Consider the following 15,284-nt stretch of genomic DNA (forward strand, 5'->3'; position numbering starts at 1 on the left):
GTGTTTTCAGATGACACTGGCACAGAGGGGCAGTCTAAATGGGAATGTTTCTCATAGAAAGCTTCCGTCCCACAAAAGCAACACAGAACAAAAATGGTCTGTTATGAGATGAGAAGCCCAGGGAGGGACAGCGGGGAGGAGAAGGGGATTTTGTGCCTGGACAATGGTGGTGGGATTGGGGACTGACAGTGGCTTAAAGAGATGTATTCTCAGAACCACAGCACAGCACGTTAGCATGGAGGAGAAGGATGGCCACAGTGTATCACCATCAGACAACTCTACCAGTCAGCCAGCCAGCCAGCCAGCTCTTCCTGAGTAGATGCAGTAGTTAGCTGAGCTAAATCCCTCACAAGTTCAAAATACACATCTGCTGTGTCAGTAAGGCACAATAATAACCCACCGTTAAAGTTCACAGAACGAATATAGTTGAGCAGCAACCGGCCCTCCACAGGATCCATCTTGTCACAGACGCCCATGGCGCCGGGGCACAGGTCCAGGTGCATGCTGTGTAAGGCATGGGCCATGGCGTAGACCGCATCGATTACAAACTGCACCTTCCCCTCCTGCTCATAGGCAGTGTCACGATTTATCCTCTCCTCTCCTGTCACATGGAGAGAGAGAAGGGGAGGTGTAGAGAGCGAGAGAAAGATACACTATTGCCAGTGTCCTATCACTACAAAATAGAGTAACCAACGTTGATGTTTAATCAATGCTAGGTTCTGACCTGTACACTTTTTCTTTTCGCTGTCTATTTTGATGCCTGGCCTTGTCAGTTTGCACCTGAAATCATCCTCCCAGAACTCAGCGAACCAAATGTTTCTACGGTTGTTCTCTAATGATCTGGAGGTGAAGTACTGGTCGAAGCCTGAGCCATGGAAACAAAACATCCAGTCAGAGGATTAGTGAAGTGGCAAACAGTGGCATCTTATCCCTTTGATCAACCACCATAGCAATGATACATAGGCATTGTTGGTTGGGGATGTAGGGTTGTTGGATTGTAATGTAGGTTTGTTGGCTTGGGATGTAGGTTTGTTGGCTTGGGATGTTAGGTGGTTGAATTGGAATGTAGGGTTGTTGGGGATACCTTCGATAGAGGCTCTCTTGGGTAGAATGGTGACAGCTCCCTCAGCCACATCCTCCTGGTCTAGAATAGGGGAGCTCTTGGCACCCCAGCTGTCAGAACCTACAAACAGGAAGTGACCCGTGAGGTTGGCCCTCTTCGCTGCCTCCAGAACCCGTCTACACACACACACACACACAAAGGAGGAAATGGAGCGGGTTAAACTCTAGTCTAGGGCACAGTAGCCTAGACTATAGCAATCAGAGACAGACTTTCCTGTTTTTCACATTTCATACAAGACGTACGCCAAAGGTGCTTTGTGTGTTAGAATAATAAGCAACCAAGTCTCTGAGGTGAGAATAGCATCAACAGTAGAGGAGGCTTAATCTTATTGTACAGAAGGAAATTAAATATATTCACACAAATCTTTAGGCAATTTACAAAATGCCACCTGACAACTCCATATTCCATATGGTGTGCTGATATACGTTTAACAACTGACAGGGAGACATGACTGCTTCCAGGCAAGTAGATGGAATCAATCAGATGGATTGGCTGCCAACACACCTTGTAGAGATGTAAGACTACAACATATACTGTAGTACATGTCTTGTTTGTCCTTCCTGCAGCGCACGCACACACACGCACGCACGCACGCACGCACGCACGCACGCACGCACGCACGCACGCACGCACGCACACACACACACACACACACACACACACACACACACACACACACACACACACACACACACACACACACACACACACACACACACACACACACATATATATATACAGGACAAGTGGCACAATGAAATTAGATAAAACATGTGACCTACAGTATCGTGCAATCTGAAAGAAATAGGCAGGTTTTGTGACATGGTTGGAAAAGAGACTAACATGAGTGCTTTCCAAGAGAGTCTGATTCTGTTACACTGTACGTGGCAAGAGCAGAGCAGCAGCAAAAAGACATGAGTCATTGAGTACATTAACTCATGCAATTGTGTCCTTGTAAAACCATGGTAATTTAAAGAAAGGGATGACTGATCCTGTATGACATCTATTCCATAATTTTTGAATATCCTTTTTCCGGTTCAATGGTAACCTACATTTACCTTATATTTAAATCAGATAATACAATCTATGTTTCTATTTTATGTGTCATGGGACAGGACAGTGGTCGTTTTTCATCCTTTAAGATGTATGGTTCAATTAGAGCACACAAGGGTACTTCACATATTTTCATATTAAGTTCATCTCCTTTTCCACCCAAGCTTGAATCAACTGAGCCCATAGTTTGGATCAGTTCAGGCTTGAAACAGAATGTCTCTCACTCACTTAATCAAATCAAATGTATTTATATAGCCCTTCTTACATCAGCTGATATCTCAAAGTGCTGTACAGAAACCCAGCCTAAAACCCCAAACAGCAAGCAATGCAGGTGTAGAAGCACAATTGATTGCATCAATCAATGCAAATTCCATTTGAGCTCCACAGACATTTAATCCTCAGGTACCACATAGATCAATTCACTAGGGGGCCAGTTGGGTTTTCCTTTTTTTAAATCCCCCTCCTTAAATACCTAATAGAACACTCTAGACAGTATTCCATTCATACTTCTGAGCCTCATTCATATGGAGACTGCATTCTAATTACAGTGAACCATCACCGAAGTGAGGAGAATCTAAGATGCAGTTCTCTACGGCGTAACTTCTCTATCACTTACTTGATGTCATCCTCATTTGCAAAGATGATGACCCCCCGGGCATTGGAAGTTTCCATCAGCCTTTTAATGATCTTGTCAAACTCTCCCGGCTTGGGCTCCCGTGGGATCTTAAGAGACTGTGCGATGCACAGACCTCCTTCAGAGAGAGAAGACATGGACATTGATGTTGATACTGAACAAATCAAAATGAAATATGAATGAGAATAAAACATGACGGCTACCAGCAATAATCCATATTTGTGCTCTCGGAGATCTCATTATTAATTGATGATGGCCACAGGAAGAACGTGTTGACCACAGAGAGGAGACGATAGACTTCAGAATGGCTGTTTTCGGCTACAGCAGCCAATACATGTATTATGATGGACAGCTGATTAACGTAACAGATTCTATATATTGTACCAGGAAGAGAGGAGAGGAGCTTGTTGACTGTACCTGCCTCTCTCGAGATCTGCTGGAAGGAATCAACTCCACTCTCCCCGTAGCTTCCCTCTGATGCCAGTGTAGACACATAGTTCCAGCCCATTGCCTTGACTATGTCCACCATAGCCTGGGCCTGGTACGAGTCAGGAGGGACCACGCGCGAGAAGAAGTCGTAGCGGTTATTGTCACTCAACTCTGGGGCTGTGGAGGCATAGCTGATCTGGGGAATCTGAACAGAGAACATGGTAAACCAGTAAACTTTCTCTTTATAATTCATCTGTACAGCTGTTCATCTACACTAACAATAAAAGCTAATTTGATCTGCATCAACTCTTTTTATGTGCCCTGAGGTTCATAAATGTCTAATTAGATATACATGTATGCAGTATACACAGTATATCTGGAAGGCATTTCCCAGTTTTACTGCAAACATACCACAGTCCCAAGCCAATGCTTTACATTAGGATATCAACCTGATAGAGCGATGGCTGTCAATGCATAAACTGACTCTGTGCTTATTTCCCAAGGCTCTCTGCTTGTATAAGGGTCTTCATGTCATGGCAACTCATTCCAGTGTTTTCTAGGCATTTAAAAATATATATTTTTCATAGTCAGGTTTAGACAGATACAGAGGGATGTAAATAGAAAAGGAGAGAAAACATTAGACAGATTATCTGGTTTGGATTAGAGGTTTTTTTTAGTATAATTAAGTTAAGCACAGAGGGAGAGAGACAGAGAGCAAGAGGTAGTGGTGTTGTTTCTCAGCTTTACACCACACAGTACATTTAATACTGATCATGTGCCGCTTAACATTCAACGTCTGATCATGTGCCGCTTAACATTCAACGTCTGACCATGTGCCGCTTAGCATTCAAAGTCTGACCATGTGCCCCTTAACCTGCATTCAAAGTCTGACCATGTGCCTCTTAACCTGCATTCAAAGTCTGACCATGTGCCTCTTAACCTGCATTCAAAGTCTGACCATGTGCCTCTTAACCTGCATTCAAAGTCTGACCATGTGCCTCTTAACCTGCATTCAAAGTCTGACCATGTGCCTCTTAACCTGCATTCAAAGTCTGACCATATGCCTCTTAACCTGCTTTCAAATTCTGACCAGGTGCCTCTTAACCTGCATTCAAAGTCTGACCATGTGCCTCTTAACCTGCATTCAAAGTCTCAACTCATTCTACACATTTACACACAATATGTGTGTGTGTGTGTATCTGTGTGTGCCATGCCCTATCCAAATCAAAGTAAATATATATTAGCACTAGGAGATATGCAAGTGTATTTCATTTAACAACTATAGGTTATGTTGGTAAGAACCAATCATATTAATTAATTAATTCCTTAATGATTTCACATGGGATCAGCCCAGCCCATGGATGAAATACTGGCGGACTAACCAGACAGAGAATTTAATTCTCCTTTAGCTGAGGGGACCCCAATCCAAATCCAATATTTTAATCACCATAATGGTTTCTATCTCTATCATACTGTTGTTGCTTTGTGACTGTGAAAGCAGACTATCCGTATCTACACAGAACAAAAATATAAACGCAACATGTAAAGTGTTGGTCCCATGTTTCATAAGCTGAAAAAAATTATCTCTGAAATTGTCCATACACACAAAAAGCTTTTTTTCTCTCAAATGTACATCCCTGTTAGTGAGTGTTTCTCTATGTCACCCACTGAACAGGTTTGGGATACTCTGGATCGACGTGTACGACAGTGTCTTCCAGTTCCCGTCAATATCCAGCAACTTCACACAGCCATTGAAGAGGAGTGAGACAACATTCCACAAGCCACAATCAACAGCCTGATCAACTCAAATGAGATGTGTCACTCAGTATGAGGCAAATGGTGGTGACAGCGGATATTGACTGGTTTTCTGATCCCACGCTCCAAATTTTTTAAAAGGTTTATGTGACCAACAGATGCATATCTGTATTCTCAGTCATGTGGAATCCATAGATTAGGACCTAATACATGTTTTTCAATCGACTGATTTCCTTATATGAACTGTAACTCAGCAAAATATTAGAAATAGTTGAATATTGCATTTATATTTTGTCTCAGTATATACAGTGGGGCAAAAAAGTATTTAGTCAGCCACCAATTGTGCAAGTTCTCCCACTTAAAAATATGTGAGAGGCCTGTAATTTATCATAGGCACACTTCAACTATGACAGACAAAATGAGAAGAAAAATCCAGAAAATCACACTGTAGGATTTTTAATGAATTCATTTGCAAATTATGGTGGAAAATAAGTATTTGGTCAATAACAAAAGTTTATCTCAATACTTTGTTATATACCCTTTGTTGGCAATGACTGAGGTCAAACATTTTCTGTAAGTCTTCACAAGGTTTCCATAAACTGTTGCTGGTATTTTGGCCCATTCCCCCATGCAGATCTCCTCTAGAGCAGTGATGTTTTGGGGCTGTTGCTGGGCAACACAGACTTTCAACTCCCTCCAAAGATTTTCTATGGGGTTGAGATCTGGAGGCTGGCTAGGCCACTCCAGGACCTTGAAATGCTTCTTACGAAGCCACTCCTTCGTTGCCCGGGCGGTGTGTTTGGGATCATTGTCATGCTGAAAGACCCAGCCACGTTTCATCTTCAATGCCTTTGCTGATGGAAGGAGGTTTTCACTCAAAATCTCACGATACATGGCCCCGTTCATTCTTTCCTTTACACGGATCAGTCGTCCTGGTCCCTGTGCAGAAAAACAGCCCCAAAGCATGATGTTTCCACCCCCATGCTTCACAGTAGGTATGGTGTTCTTTGGATGCAACTCAGCATTCTTTATCCTCCAAACACAACGAGTTGAGTTTTTACCAAAAAGTTATATTTTGGTTTGATCTGACCATATGACATTCTCCCAATTTTCTTGTGGATCATCCAAATGCTCTCTAGCAAACTTCAGACGGGCCTGGACCATGTACTGGCTTCAGCAGGGGAACACGTCTGGCACTGCAGGATTTGAGTCCCTGGCGGCGTAGAGTGTTAATGATGGTAGGCTTTGTTAGTTTGGTCCCAGGTCTCTGCAGGTCATACACTAGGTCCCCCCATGTGGTTCTGGGATTTTTGCTCACCGTACTTGGGATCATTTTGAGCCCACGTGGTGAGATCTTGCGTGGAGCCCCAGATCGAGGGAGATTATCAGTGGTCTTGTATGTCTTCCATTTCCTAATATTTGCTCCCACAGTTGATTTCTTCAAACCAAGCTGCTTACCTATTGCAGATTCAGTCTCAGATTCTGTCTGTCTGTCCCGTCAGTCCCCCTGTCCATCTGTCCGTCTGTCTGTCTGTCAGTGAGACAGTTAAATGAACAAAAACAAACATGTGTGCTTCCAACAAAGGTAATGTGGAGATCAGGTGATGCTCCCAACCTAAAGTATTATCATGAGGGAAATAATGTTATGATAATCATTTACACTGAACAACCTATTACAGCTTCAGCAGACAACTCAAATGTTATGTTATGTTATGCTTTCAGATTCAATACAAAGAACATCATTATTAAGTTGTGATACATTTTCTGAGGGAAGTATCACAATATTTAGATTTTTGCCATATCGTTCTGCAGAAAATATCAGGACTGAATAGAATAGACAGGACCTTGGCACAGAATGGGCTGGATTACAGTAATCAGTGTTATAAAACAATGTTAGTGACCCTACATTATGAGGTAATTTCACAGTAGGGATGAACAGCTCCTACTGGGCACAGCTGGTTCTCACTGTTCTGTCTGTATCTGGGTCTGTCTGGGGAAATGAGTCTATTCCCTTTTTACCTGCTGGCTTCGGCTTTCACCTAGAGGCAGCGAAGCAGTAGACACGTCGACCCTGATGTCCACCCTTCTACACAACCCTCCCCTCCATCAACATTTGACATCTAGCTGGAATTCAATTACATTCTGGATATTAAATAGTTGGGGTTTTCTAAACTTACATTCCTATCTGAAGATAAAATCCAGCTGCTCATGATTTTTACATTGGAATAAAGCTCTATTTAAGGAAGAGGAACCGAGTCAGAAGTCATGTATGATTTAGTGTTTTTTCCCGGAGGAAGAGGTTGAGTGGCCCAAAGCGTGAGGAGTCACCACAGAAGGGGGAAAGTCTACTGTAGACCACCTTTCAACTCAAACCACCACCCTGGAGACCAGCCAACTGGGCCAGCCCTGAAAGACAACGGCACTATTCCTAAACACACTGAACAGGTATGCATAAGAGCATCTGAACTCCCGAGACCGACTCCTGCATGGGTATTGCGTGACATTTGTTCATGGTTATGCACTCAAAGACACTGCTAGGCATACTGAACATCCTGAAGGAAATGCTCATGTTTATTGAAGAGAAGAGTGAGCCATTGTACAGTGAAGACAAAACACAACTTGATTGCAGCTAGGGTTGCACATTTTGGAAACTTTCCATGGGAATTAATGGGAATATATGGGAATTAATGGACATATATGCAAATTAATATTAACACCATTTAAATGTAGATGTTTTTTGTATTGGATATATTTACCAAATCATATGGAGACAGAAACATAAACCTTTTACCTTATCATGAGTAGACATAATTACAAATGATTAAATTCTTCCAATAGAAAAAAATAAATAATAATTAGTTAATTAAATGAGATGACTCTTCACATGCGATGATTTCACTGAACAACAAAAGAGGGAATTGTCACACACTGATCTGTTTCACCTGTCCTTGTGATTGTATTCACCCCCCTCCAGGTGTCGCCCATCTTCTCCATTATCCCCTGTATCTATACCTGTGTTCTCGTTTTGTCCGTTGCCAGTTCGTCTTGTTTGTCAAGTCAACCAGCGTTTTTGTTCTCAGCTCTTGCTTGTCCTGACTCTGACCCCGCCTGCCTGACTGCTCTGCCTGCCCCTGTCCTGACTCTGAGCCCGCCTGCCTGACTGCTCTGCCTGCCCCTGAGCCTGTCCTGACTCTGAGCCCGCCTGCCTGACTGCTCTGCCTGCCCCTGTCCTGACTCTGAGCCCGTCTGCCTGACTGCTCTGCCTGCCCCTGACCCTGAGCCTGTTCTGACTCTGAGCCTGCCTGCCTGACTGCTCTGCCTGCCCCTGACCCTGCCTACCGGACGGTACCTTTGCCCCACCTCTGTTTTACTGACCCCTGCCCGCTTTAACCTGTCTATTGCCTGCTCCTGTTGGACAATTAAACCACTGTCAATTCGACATGTCTTGCATCTGGGTCTTACCTTGATTCCTGATAGAAATATTGAATGATTCCCAATGATCCATCGCATCTCCCAAAAACGTTTTCTGTAGAATTATAGTCAAGAAACTAAAGCTTTGGTTGTCTTCCTCTCAGGCTTCCATGTCTTCTCCCTGGACCTCCTCAATGTCCACCTCTTGAACATCAGACTCTGGGGCCTCATCTTCACTGTCACTTTCCAATCTAGTTGAGGTTAGCTCGTTGACAGGCAAAAACATGCCCGAATGGCCACCAATTCTTCACCCCTTGTATTGGTCAGCTTGTTGCGTGCTTTGGTGTGTGTGTGTTCCCAAACAAGGACCAGCTGTGTTCTGAGGCGGCTGATGTTAGTGGGATTTGAAGGATGATGGAGGCAACAGGGAAAAGAGCCTCTGATCCGCAAAGTCCCTTCCACCAGGTGGCTGATGAGATATGTTGGCACGACTGCCATATTGCATCTCCATCCCAAAGCCCTTGCTTGGAAGAGTACTTTGCCAGACTGCCAAGAACTTTACCCTCATCCAGGCCAAGGTGGCGAGACACAGTAGTGATGACACCATAGACCTCATTGATCTCTGCACCAGACAGGATGCTCTTGCCAGCATACTTGGGGTCCAACATGTACACTGCGGCGTGTATGTGCTTCAGGCAGAAGTCATCACACTTTACGATGTATTTCAGAACTGCAGTTTCCTCTGCTTGGAGCAACAGTGAAGTAGGCAAGGCAGAACAGATTTCTTCTCTTACATCTGCAAGCAGAGTCTGAACATCAGACAGGATGGCATTGTCTCCCTCAATCTGTGCAATGGCTACTGCTATAGGTTTCAGGAGTTTCAGGCTTCTTACCACTCTCTCCTGAAATACATCATCCAGGAGGATCCTCTTGATATGGCTGTCCATATCAGCAGACTGTTATATGGCCATTTCTTGGAGAGACTCCTTCCCCTCCAGGAGACTGTCAACACCACCCCAACAGGCTTTGCTGGGCAGCTTTAATGTGGTGCTCTTATTCTTCTCACTTTGCTTGGTGAGGTAGATTACTGCTATAACTTAGTGACCCTTCACATACCTAACCATTTCCTTGGCTCTCTTGTAGAGTGTATCTATTGTTTTCAGTGCCATGATGTCCTTTGGGAGCAGATTCAATGCATGAGCAGCACAGCCAATGGGTGTGATGTGAGGGTAGTACTCCAACACTTTAGACCAAGCAGCCTTCATGTTGGCAGCATTGTCTGTCACCAGTGCAAATACCTTCTGAGGTCCAAGGTCATTGATGACTGCCTCCAGCTCATCTAGAATGTAGAGACCGGTGTGTCTGTTGTCCCTTGTATCTGTGCTCTGGTAGAATACTGGTTGAGGGGTGGAGATGATGTAGTTCATTATTCCTTGCACACAAACATTCGACCACCCATCAGAGATGATTGCAATACAGTCTGCTTTCTCTATGATTTGCTTGACCTTCACTTGAACTCTGTTGAACTCTGCATCCAGCAAAACAGTAGATAAAGCATGTCTGGTTGGAGGGGTGTATGCTGGGCAAAGAACATTCAGAAATCTCTTCTAATACACATTGGCTGTGAGCATCAGAGGTGAACCAGTTGCATACACAGCTCGAGCAAGACATTCATCTACGGACTACGTTCCTCCATTGAGTCAAAAAAACTCCTGATTCCAGGAGGACCATGAACTGTTGCCATCGATAAGGTGTTGGATTCATCATTTTCACCTCGAATAGAAGTAGAGGGACTTTTGTCAGAGGTTGCTTGATGCGAGTGCTGAGGGAACTTTATGCACATGGCCAGATGATTCGGAATCCTTGTTGCATTCTTTACATATGATTTGACACAGTATTTGCCAATCTACACAGCGTTTCCTTCTACATCAGCTGCAGTGAAATGACTCCACACATCAGATAGTGCCTGTGGCATTTTCCTGTAAATATTCAAAATAAAATGAGTAAATAAACAACAAATATAATTCAATGTACAGATAAATAGTTGAGCAGTTAGATTAAACAACACATATTGTAAGATAAATGTTTTAAAATGAAACGTGTGGAAACAGGTGACTGAACACTCCTCAGTTAGCAGGCTCAAGCAAGCTAAAACCCAGATGGTAGCAAAAACTAACTAGCAGAAATGAGTTAGAAATGATTTAAACACACTTTGCTGTAGGCTACTATTTACTAGTTAACAAAAAACTATGTATGTCATATGAAACATATTCACCTCACCCAGTATTGTAATCAAAACTTACCAGAAAGCATGTAGTCCTTGGCTCAGACAGTGTAGTAGTGTAGGCTCAATAGCATCTCATTAGTGTACAAGATCTTGATAATCAGCTGTACATGTGATGGAAGAATGCATTGTGCATGCAGAGGGTTGCAATTCCATTGAATTGGGGATAGTTTAACCAAAATATGCCACAAGATCTAGAATTGCCTTATGTGTATCCCACACAAAAAACGTTCACTGTTATAAGCCAACTTTTTAAAATTAATTTAAGCTAAATTCCCCAAATTCCAGGGCTTAACTTCCCATGGAAAATTTCCAGAAAAATGCTGGAAATTTATCGGAAAGTTTCTGACCCTTTGCAGCTGTAATTGCTGCACTCATAACCATAAATGAAGCTTATTTGCTGCAATTCGTTGCTCTTCTGAATCTGTTTAACATGCTAAACTTTATCCTAAGTAGCGATGGCTTACTCTCCACAATATCTTCGCTCGTCACAAGCCATTTATAGTTGAGTAAATTGCAGTTAAAACGCTTCCCACAGTTCTTCCCAATTTGCTTAATTCCCTAAATGTATTTTTTTCTATCAAACATTTGCTTTGGTTGGTTAGAGAAGTGTATCCTGGAGCTGAATGTTTTTCTTCTCATTTTTTGTCTCTTCTCTTCCCTGCTATTGCTCTAAATATAGCCAGGGGTCTGAGCGGTGGCCAGGGGCTTATTGTCCCGGAAGGCTTGTCTAATTCTCTGGCTAACAGATGCATTGTATGTTATCTGGTTCCTCAGCTACTGTTAAATGGCTTATTGTGAAGGAAGTGTCATTAAGAATGTGTGACAAGCAGTCAGTGAGGAGCATGGGAGTTCTGTTAACTCACGAGGAGTGGGGAATTAGAACTGGCCATTTACTGGAGGCAAATAAAGAAAGGATCAGATACTTATAGAGGGGGATACTTTTCACTAAAAGATCCTGTGACAAGTTCTAGACAAAGACATTATGAACTGTATGTAGAGGCAGGCATACATACTGTCCAGTAGACGTCAGTGATGGGTACATGTTCAGTTCAGGGAAGGAAACTGTAAATCATGATTTTATTTTAGAGTTGCTTCTATTTAATTGCAATATCTAATACATTCTGAGGCGAACTAACATATTTAGATTTTTTTTAAAGGTAAAAAACAAAATTGGTCTGAGGTAAAAAAAAAAGCAGGGTCTAGAAGGACTATTAGCATGGCCGTGCCACAGCGCTGAATGCTAAAAAATTGAGTACCTAAAGATGTTCCTTGAACCAAAATTCAATGTCTCTTCATTAAATAAACATATGCTGCGTTCAAAAGCACATCTCCACATCTCCAGAAGGGTCCACGGCGTAGCATTCTGCAATTCTGCAGCTGGCAGGCCGCTGGAGTGCTGTAGCCGCTGTTTGAGTGGAATTGACAGCACTGTTCGGTGCTTTTTTGTCACTTCATGACCTGTTTGTAATCAGAATAAGTGCGGATGACAGTGATTATGCGTGTGGCTGTCTGCCTCTCTTTAGCTGGCTCTTTGATAGATTAGAGACAGGGGACTGAGACAGTGTATCTGAGGACCGTGGCCATACATTGCTGTAGGTACAGTGTGTGAATGTGTCTCTTGTTTTGAGGGAGGAAGAACATTGGCAGCTAGGGCTACTCAGACAGTCACTGAACTGACATAGGGCTGACAGACAATAGCCTCACCAATCACAAAACACAATATCCCATCCTGACATGTTTGATTGTTAAGAGGATTTACTGGCGCAAAAAAACTGCTGGAGGATAGACAGGGCTAATGCTCAATTTACTGTGCTGCGATGACAATTTGGACATAACTTACCACCACTCAAATCTGACTTAAATCTTCCACAACTAATTTAAACTGGCCCTGTTTTTAAACTCAAAAGTACCTCTATCTGAATATAAATAATAATTACAACATTTTTTGCCTACCTTTTAACAGCAATTCAGACAAAGCTCCCACTGGGCAAAAACTGGTTGAATCAATAATGTTTCCACTTAATTTCAACCCCAAAAATGTATGTGATGACAACGAATCAAGATAGAAAACTGCTTAGATTGGCAAAAAGTCAACACCATAAAGGGCATTTAATATATTTTTCAACCCAATTTTAACCTAAATCCAATGACTTGGTGACATTTGATGTTGTTTTCACATTGAATTCACGTTAGTTGACAACAACCAAATGTAAATCCAAAACTAGACACAACTGACATCTGTGTCCAATATTTTTTTTTAAATGGCTGTAACTTCAAATAAACTCAAAAACAATAGATCATAGTAAACCTTTGTTTGCCCTCCACTGAACAATGCTCAGGCCCAAATCATAACAAGTTGTGTGGTTCAATGGTTTTCATCTCTCCAATGCAAAATGTGCTTTTAATGAAGGTGCACAGGCTGCATTTTGCAGTGTTCCTCTTTTGTCCTCGTATCGTCTGAATGTAGAAGGTTTAATTAGTGTTTTGTCTTCAGACAGCTGTCCCACTGCATGCCCAGTGCCTCTTTACAAATCTATTTTCTATTTCAACGGATTGCTTCCTTTCATAACGAAAACAATCTACAGTGTATTTGTCAGTTGAGTGTGAGTTGATATTTTGCACCATGTAGAATACAGTTCTCGGCTGAATAGATGGATTATAGGCTAACAGAAGCCATTGGCCTTTAGAGCTTAAATAGCAATGTTGTTGTTTCACTGTGTGTTTGTTTTTGCTTTGAAATTGATACCCAACAGAGAGCAAGTCAGGAAAGGCCACTGAGAGAATGGACACCATTGGAAAATAGCTTGTCTCACAAAACATTTGAAAAAGGAAATGGGCTTTGCCGAGATATGATGTATGTACAGTTGAAGTGGGACGTTTACATACACCTTAGCCAAATACATTTAAACTCAGTTTTTCACAATTCCTGATATTTAATCAGAGTTTTAAAAAATCCCTGTCTTAGGTCAGTTAGGATCACCACTTTATTTTAAGAATGTGAAACATCAGAATAATAGAGAGTTTAATTTATTTCATCACATTCCCAGTGGGTCAGAAGTTTACATACACTCAATTAGAATTTGGTAGCATTGCCTTTAAATTGTTTAACTTGGGTTAAACGTTTCAGGTAGCCTTCCACAAGCTTCCCACAATAAGTTGGGTGAATTTTGGCCCATTCCTCCTGACACTGACCTGTAACTGAGTCAGGTTTGTTGGCCTCCTTGCTCGCACACGCTTTTTCAGTTCTTCCCACACATTTTCTATGGGATTGAGGTCAGGGCTTTGTGATGGCCACTCCAATACCTTGACTTTGTTGTCCTTAAGCCATTTTGCCACAACTTTGGAAGTATGCTTGGGGTCATTGTCCATTTGGAAGACCCATTTACGACCAAGCTTTAACTTCCTGACTGATGTCTTGAGATGTTGCTTTAATAGATCCACATAATTTTCCTACCTCACGATGCCATCTATTTTGTGAAGTGCACCAGTCCCTCCTACAGCAAAGCACCACCACAACATGATGCTGCCACCCCCGTGCTTCACGGTTGGGATGGTGTTCTTCAGCTTGCAAGCCTTCCCATTTTTCCTCCAAACATAATGATGGTCATTTTGGCCAAACAGTTCTATTTTTGTTTCATCAGACCAGACAGTACAATCTTTGTCCCCATGTGATGTTGCAAACCGTAGTCTGGCTTTTTCATGGAGGTTTTGGTGCATTGGCTTCTTCCTTGCTGAGCATGTCGATATAGGACTCATTTTACTGTGGATATAGATACTTTTGTACCTGTTTCCTCCAGCATCTTCACAAGGTCCTTTGCTGTTGTTCTGGGATTGATTTGCACTTTTCGCACCAAAGTACGTTCATCTCTAGGAGACAGAACGCGTCTCCTTCCTGAGCAGCATGACAGCTGCCTGGTCCCATGGTGTTTATATTTGCATACTATTGTTTGTACAGATGAACGTGGTACCATTTGGAAATTGCTCCCAAGGAAGAACCAGACATGCGGAGGTCTACAACTTTTTTCTGAGGTCTTGGCTGATTTCTTTTGATTTTCCCATGATGTCAAGCAAAGAGGCACTGAGTTTGAAGGTAGGCCTTGAAATACATCCACAGGTACACCTCCAATTGACTCAAATTATGTTAATTAGCCTATCAGAAGCTTCTAAAGCCATGACATCATTTTCTGGACTTTTCCAAGCTGTTTAAAGGCACAGTCAACTTAGTGTATGTTAACTTCTGACCCACTGGAATTGTGATACAGTGAATTATAAGTGAAATAATCTGTCTGTAAACAATTGTTGGAAAAATGACTTGTGTCATGCACAAAGTAGTTGTCCTAACCGACATGCCAAAACTATAGTTTGTTAATTAACAACAAATTTGTGGAGTGGTTGAAAAAGGAGTTTTAATGACTCTAACCTAAGTGTATGTAAAATTTCAACTGTATAACTATGCAGTCGGACAAATAGGTGTTGTACAATCAATTTCCCTCTTCCTAGATTCAAAGCACATAAACACCAACAAGGATCCCTAACAATGCTGTTCCGTTTCACAATTCACTTTCTTACATAAGACCCATGTAGGATGGGAT

General features: G+C 42.3%; 1 protein-coding gene across 1 annotated transcript in view; it reads right to left on the reverse strand.

The window, feature by feature from the left end:
• grm6a (glutamate receptor, metabotropic 6a) overlaps nucleotides 1–15,284 on the reverse strand; it is a 41,147-nt gene that overhangs the window by 11,910 nt on the left and 13,953 nt on the right. The window contains exons 3-7 of the mRNA XM_046364213.1: nucleotides 3,228–3,444; nucleotides 2,793–2,928; nucleotides 1,085–1,239; nucleotides 725–865; nucleotides 401–601 (exon numbers count right to left, since the gene is read on the reverse strand). Coding sequence (XP_046220169.1) covers nucleotides 401–601; nucleotides 725–865; nucleotides 1,085–1,239; nucleotides 2,793–2,928; nucleotides 3,228–3,444 — 850 coding nt within the window. The remainder of the gene's footprint in view (nucleotides 1–400; nucleotides 602–724; nucleotides 866–1,084; nucleotides 1,240–2,792; nucleotides 2,929–3,227; nucleotides 3,445–15,284) is intronic.

Source organism: Oncorhynchus gorbuscha, linkage group LG10, assembly GCF_021184085.1.
Source record: "Oncorhynchus gorbuscha isolate QuinsamMale2020 ecotype Even-year linkage group LG10, OgorEven_v1.0, whole genome shotgun sequence".
Classification (NCBI taxonomy): Eukaryota; Metazoa; Chordata; class Actinopteri; order Salmoniformes; family Salmonidae; genus Oncorhynchus; species Oncorhynchus gorbuscha.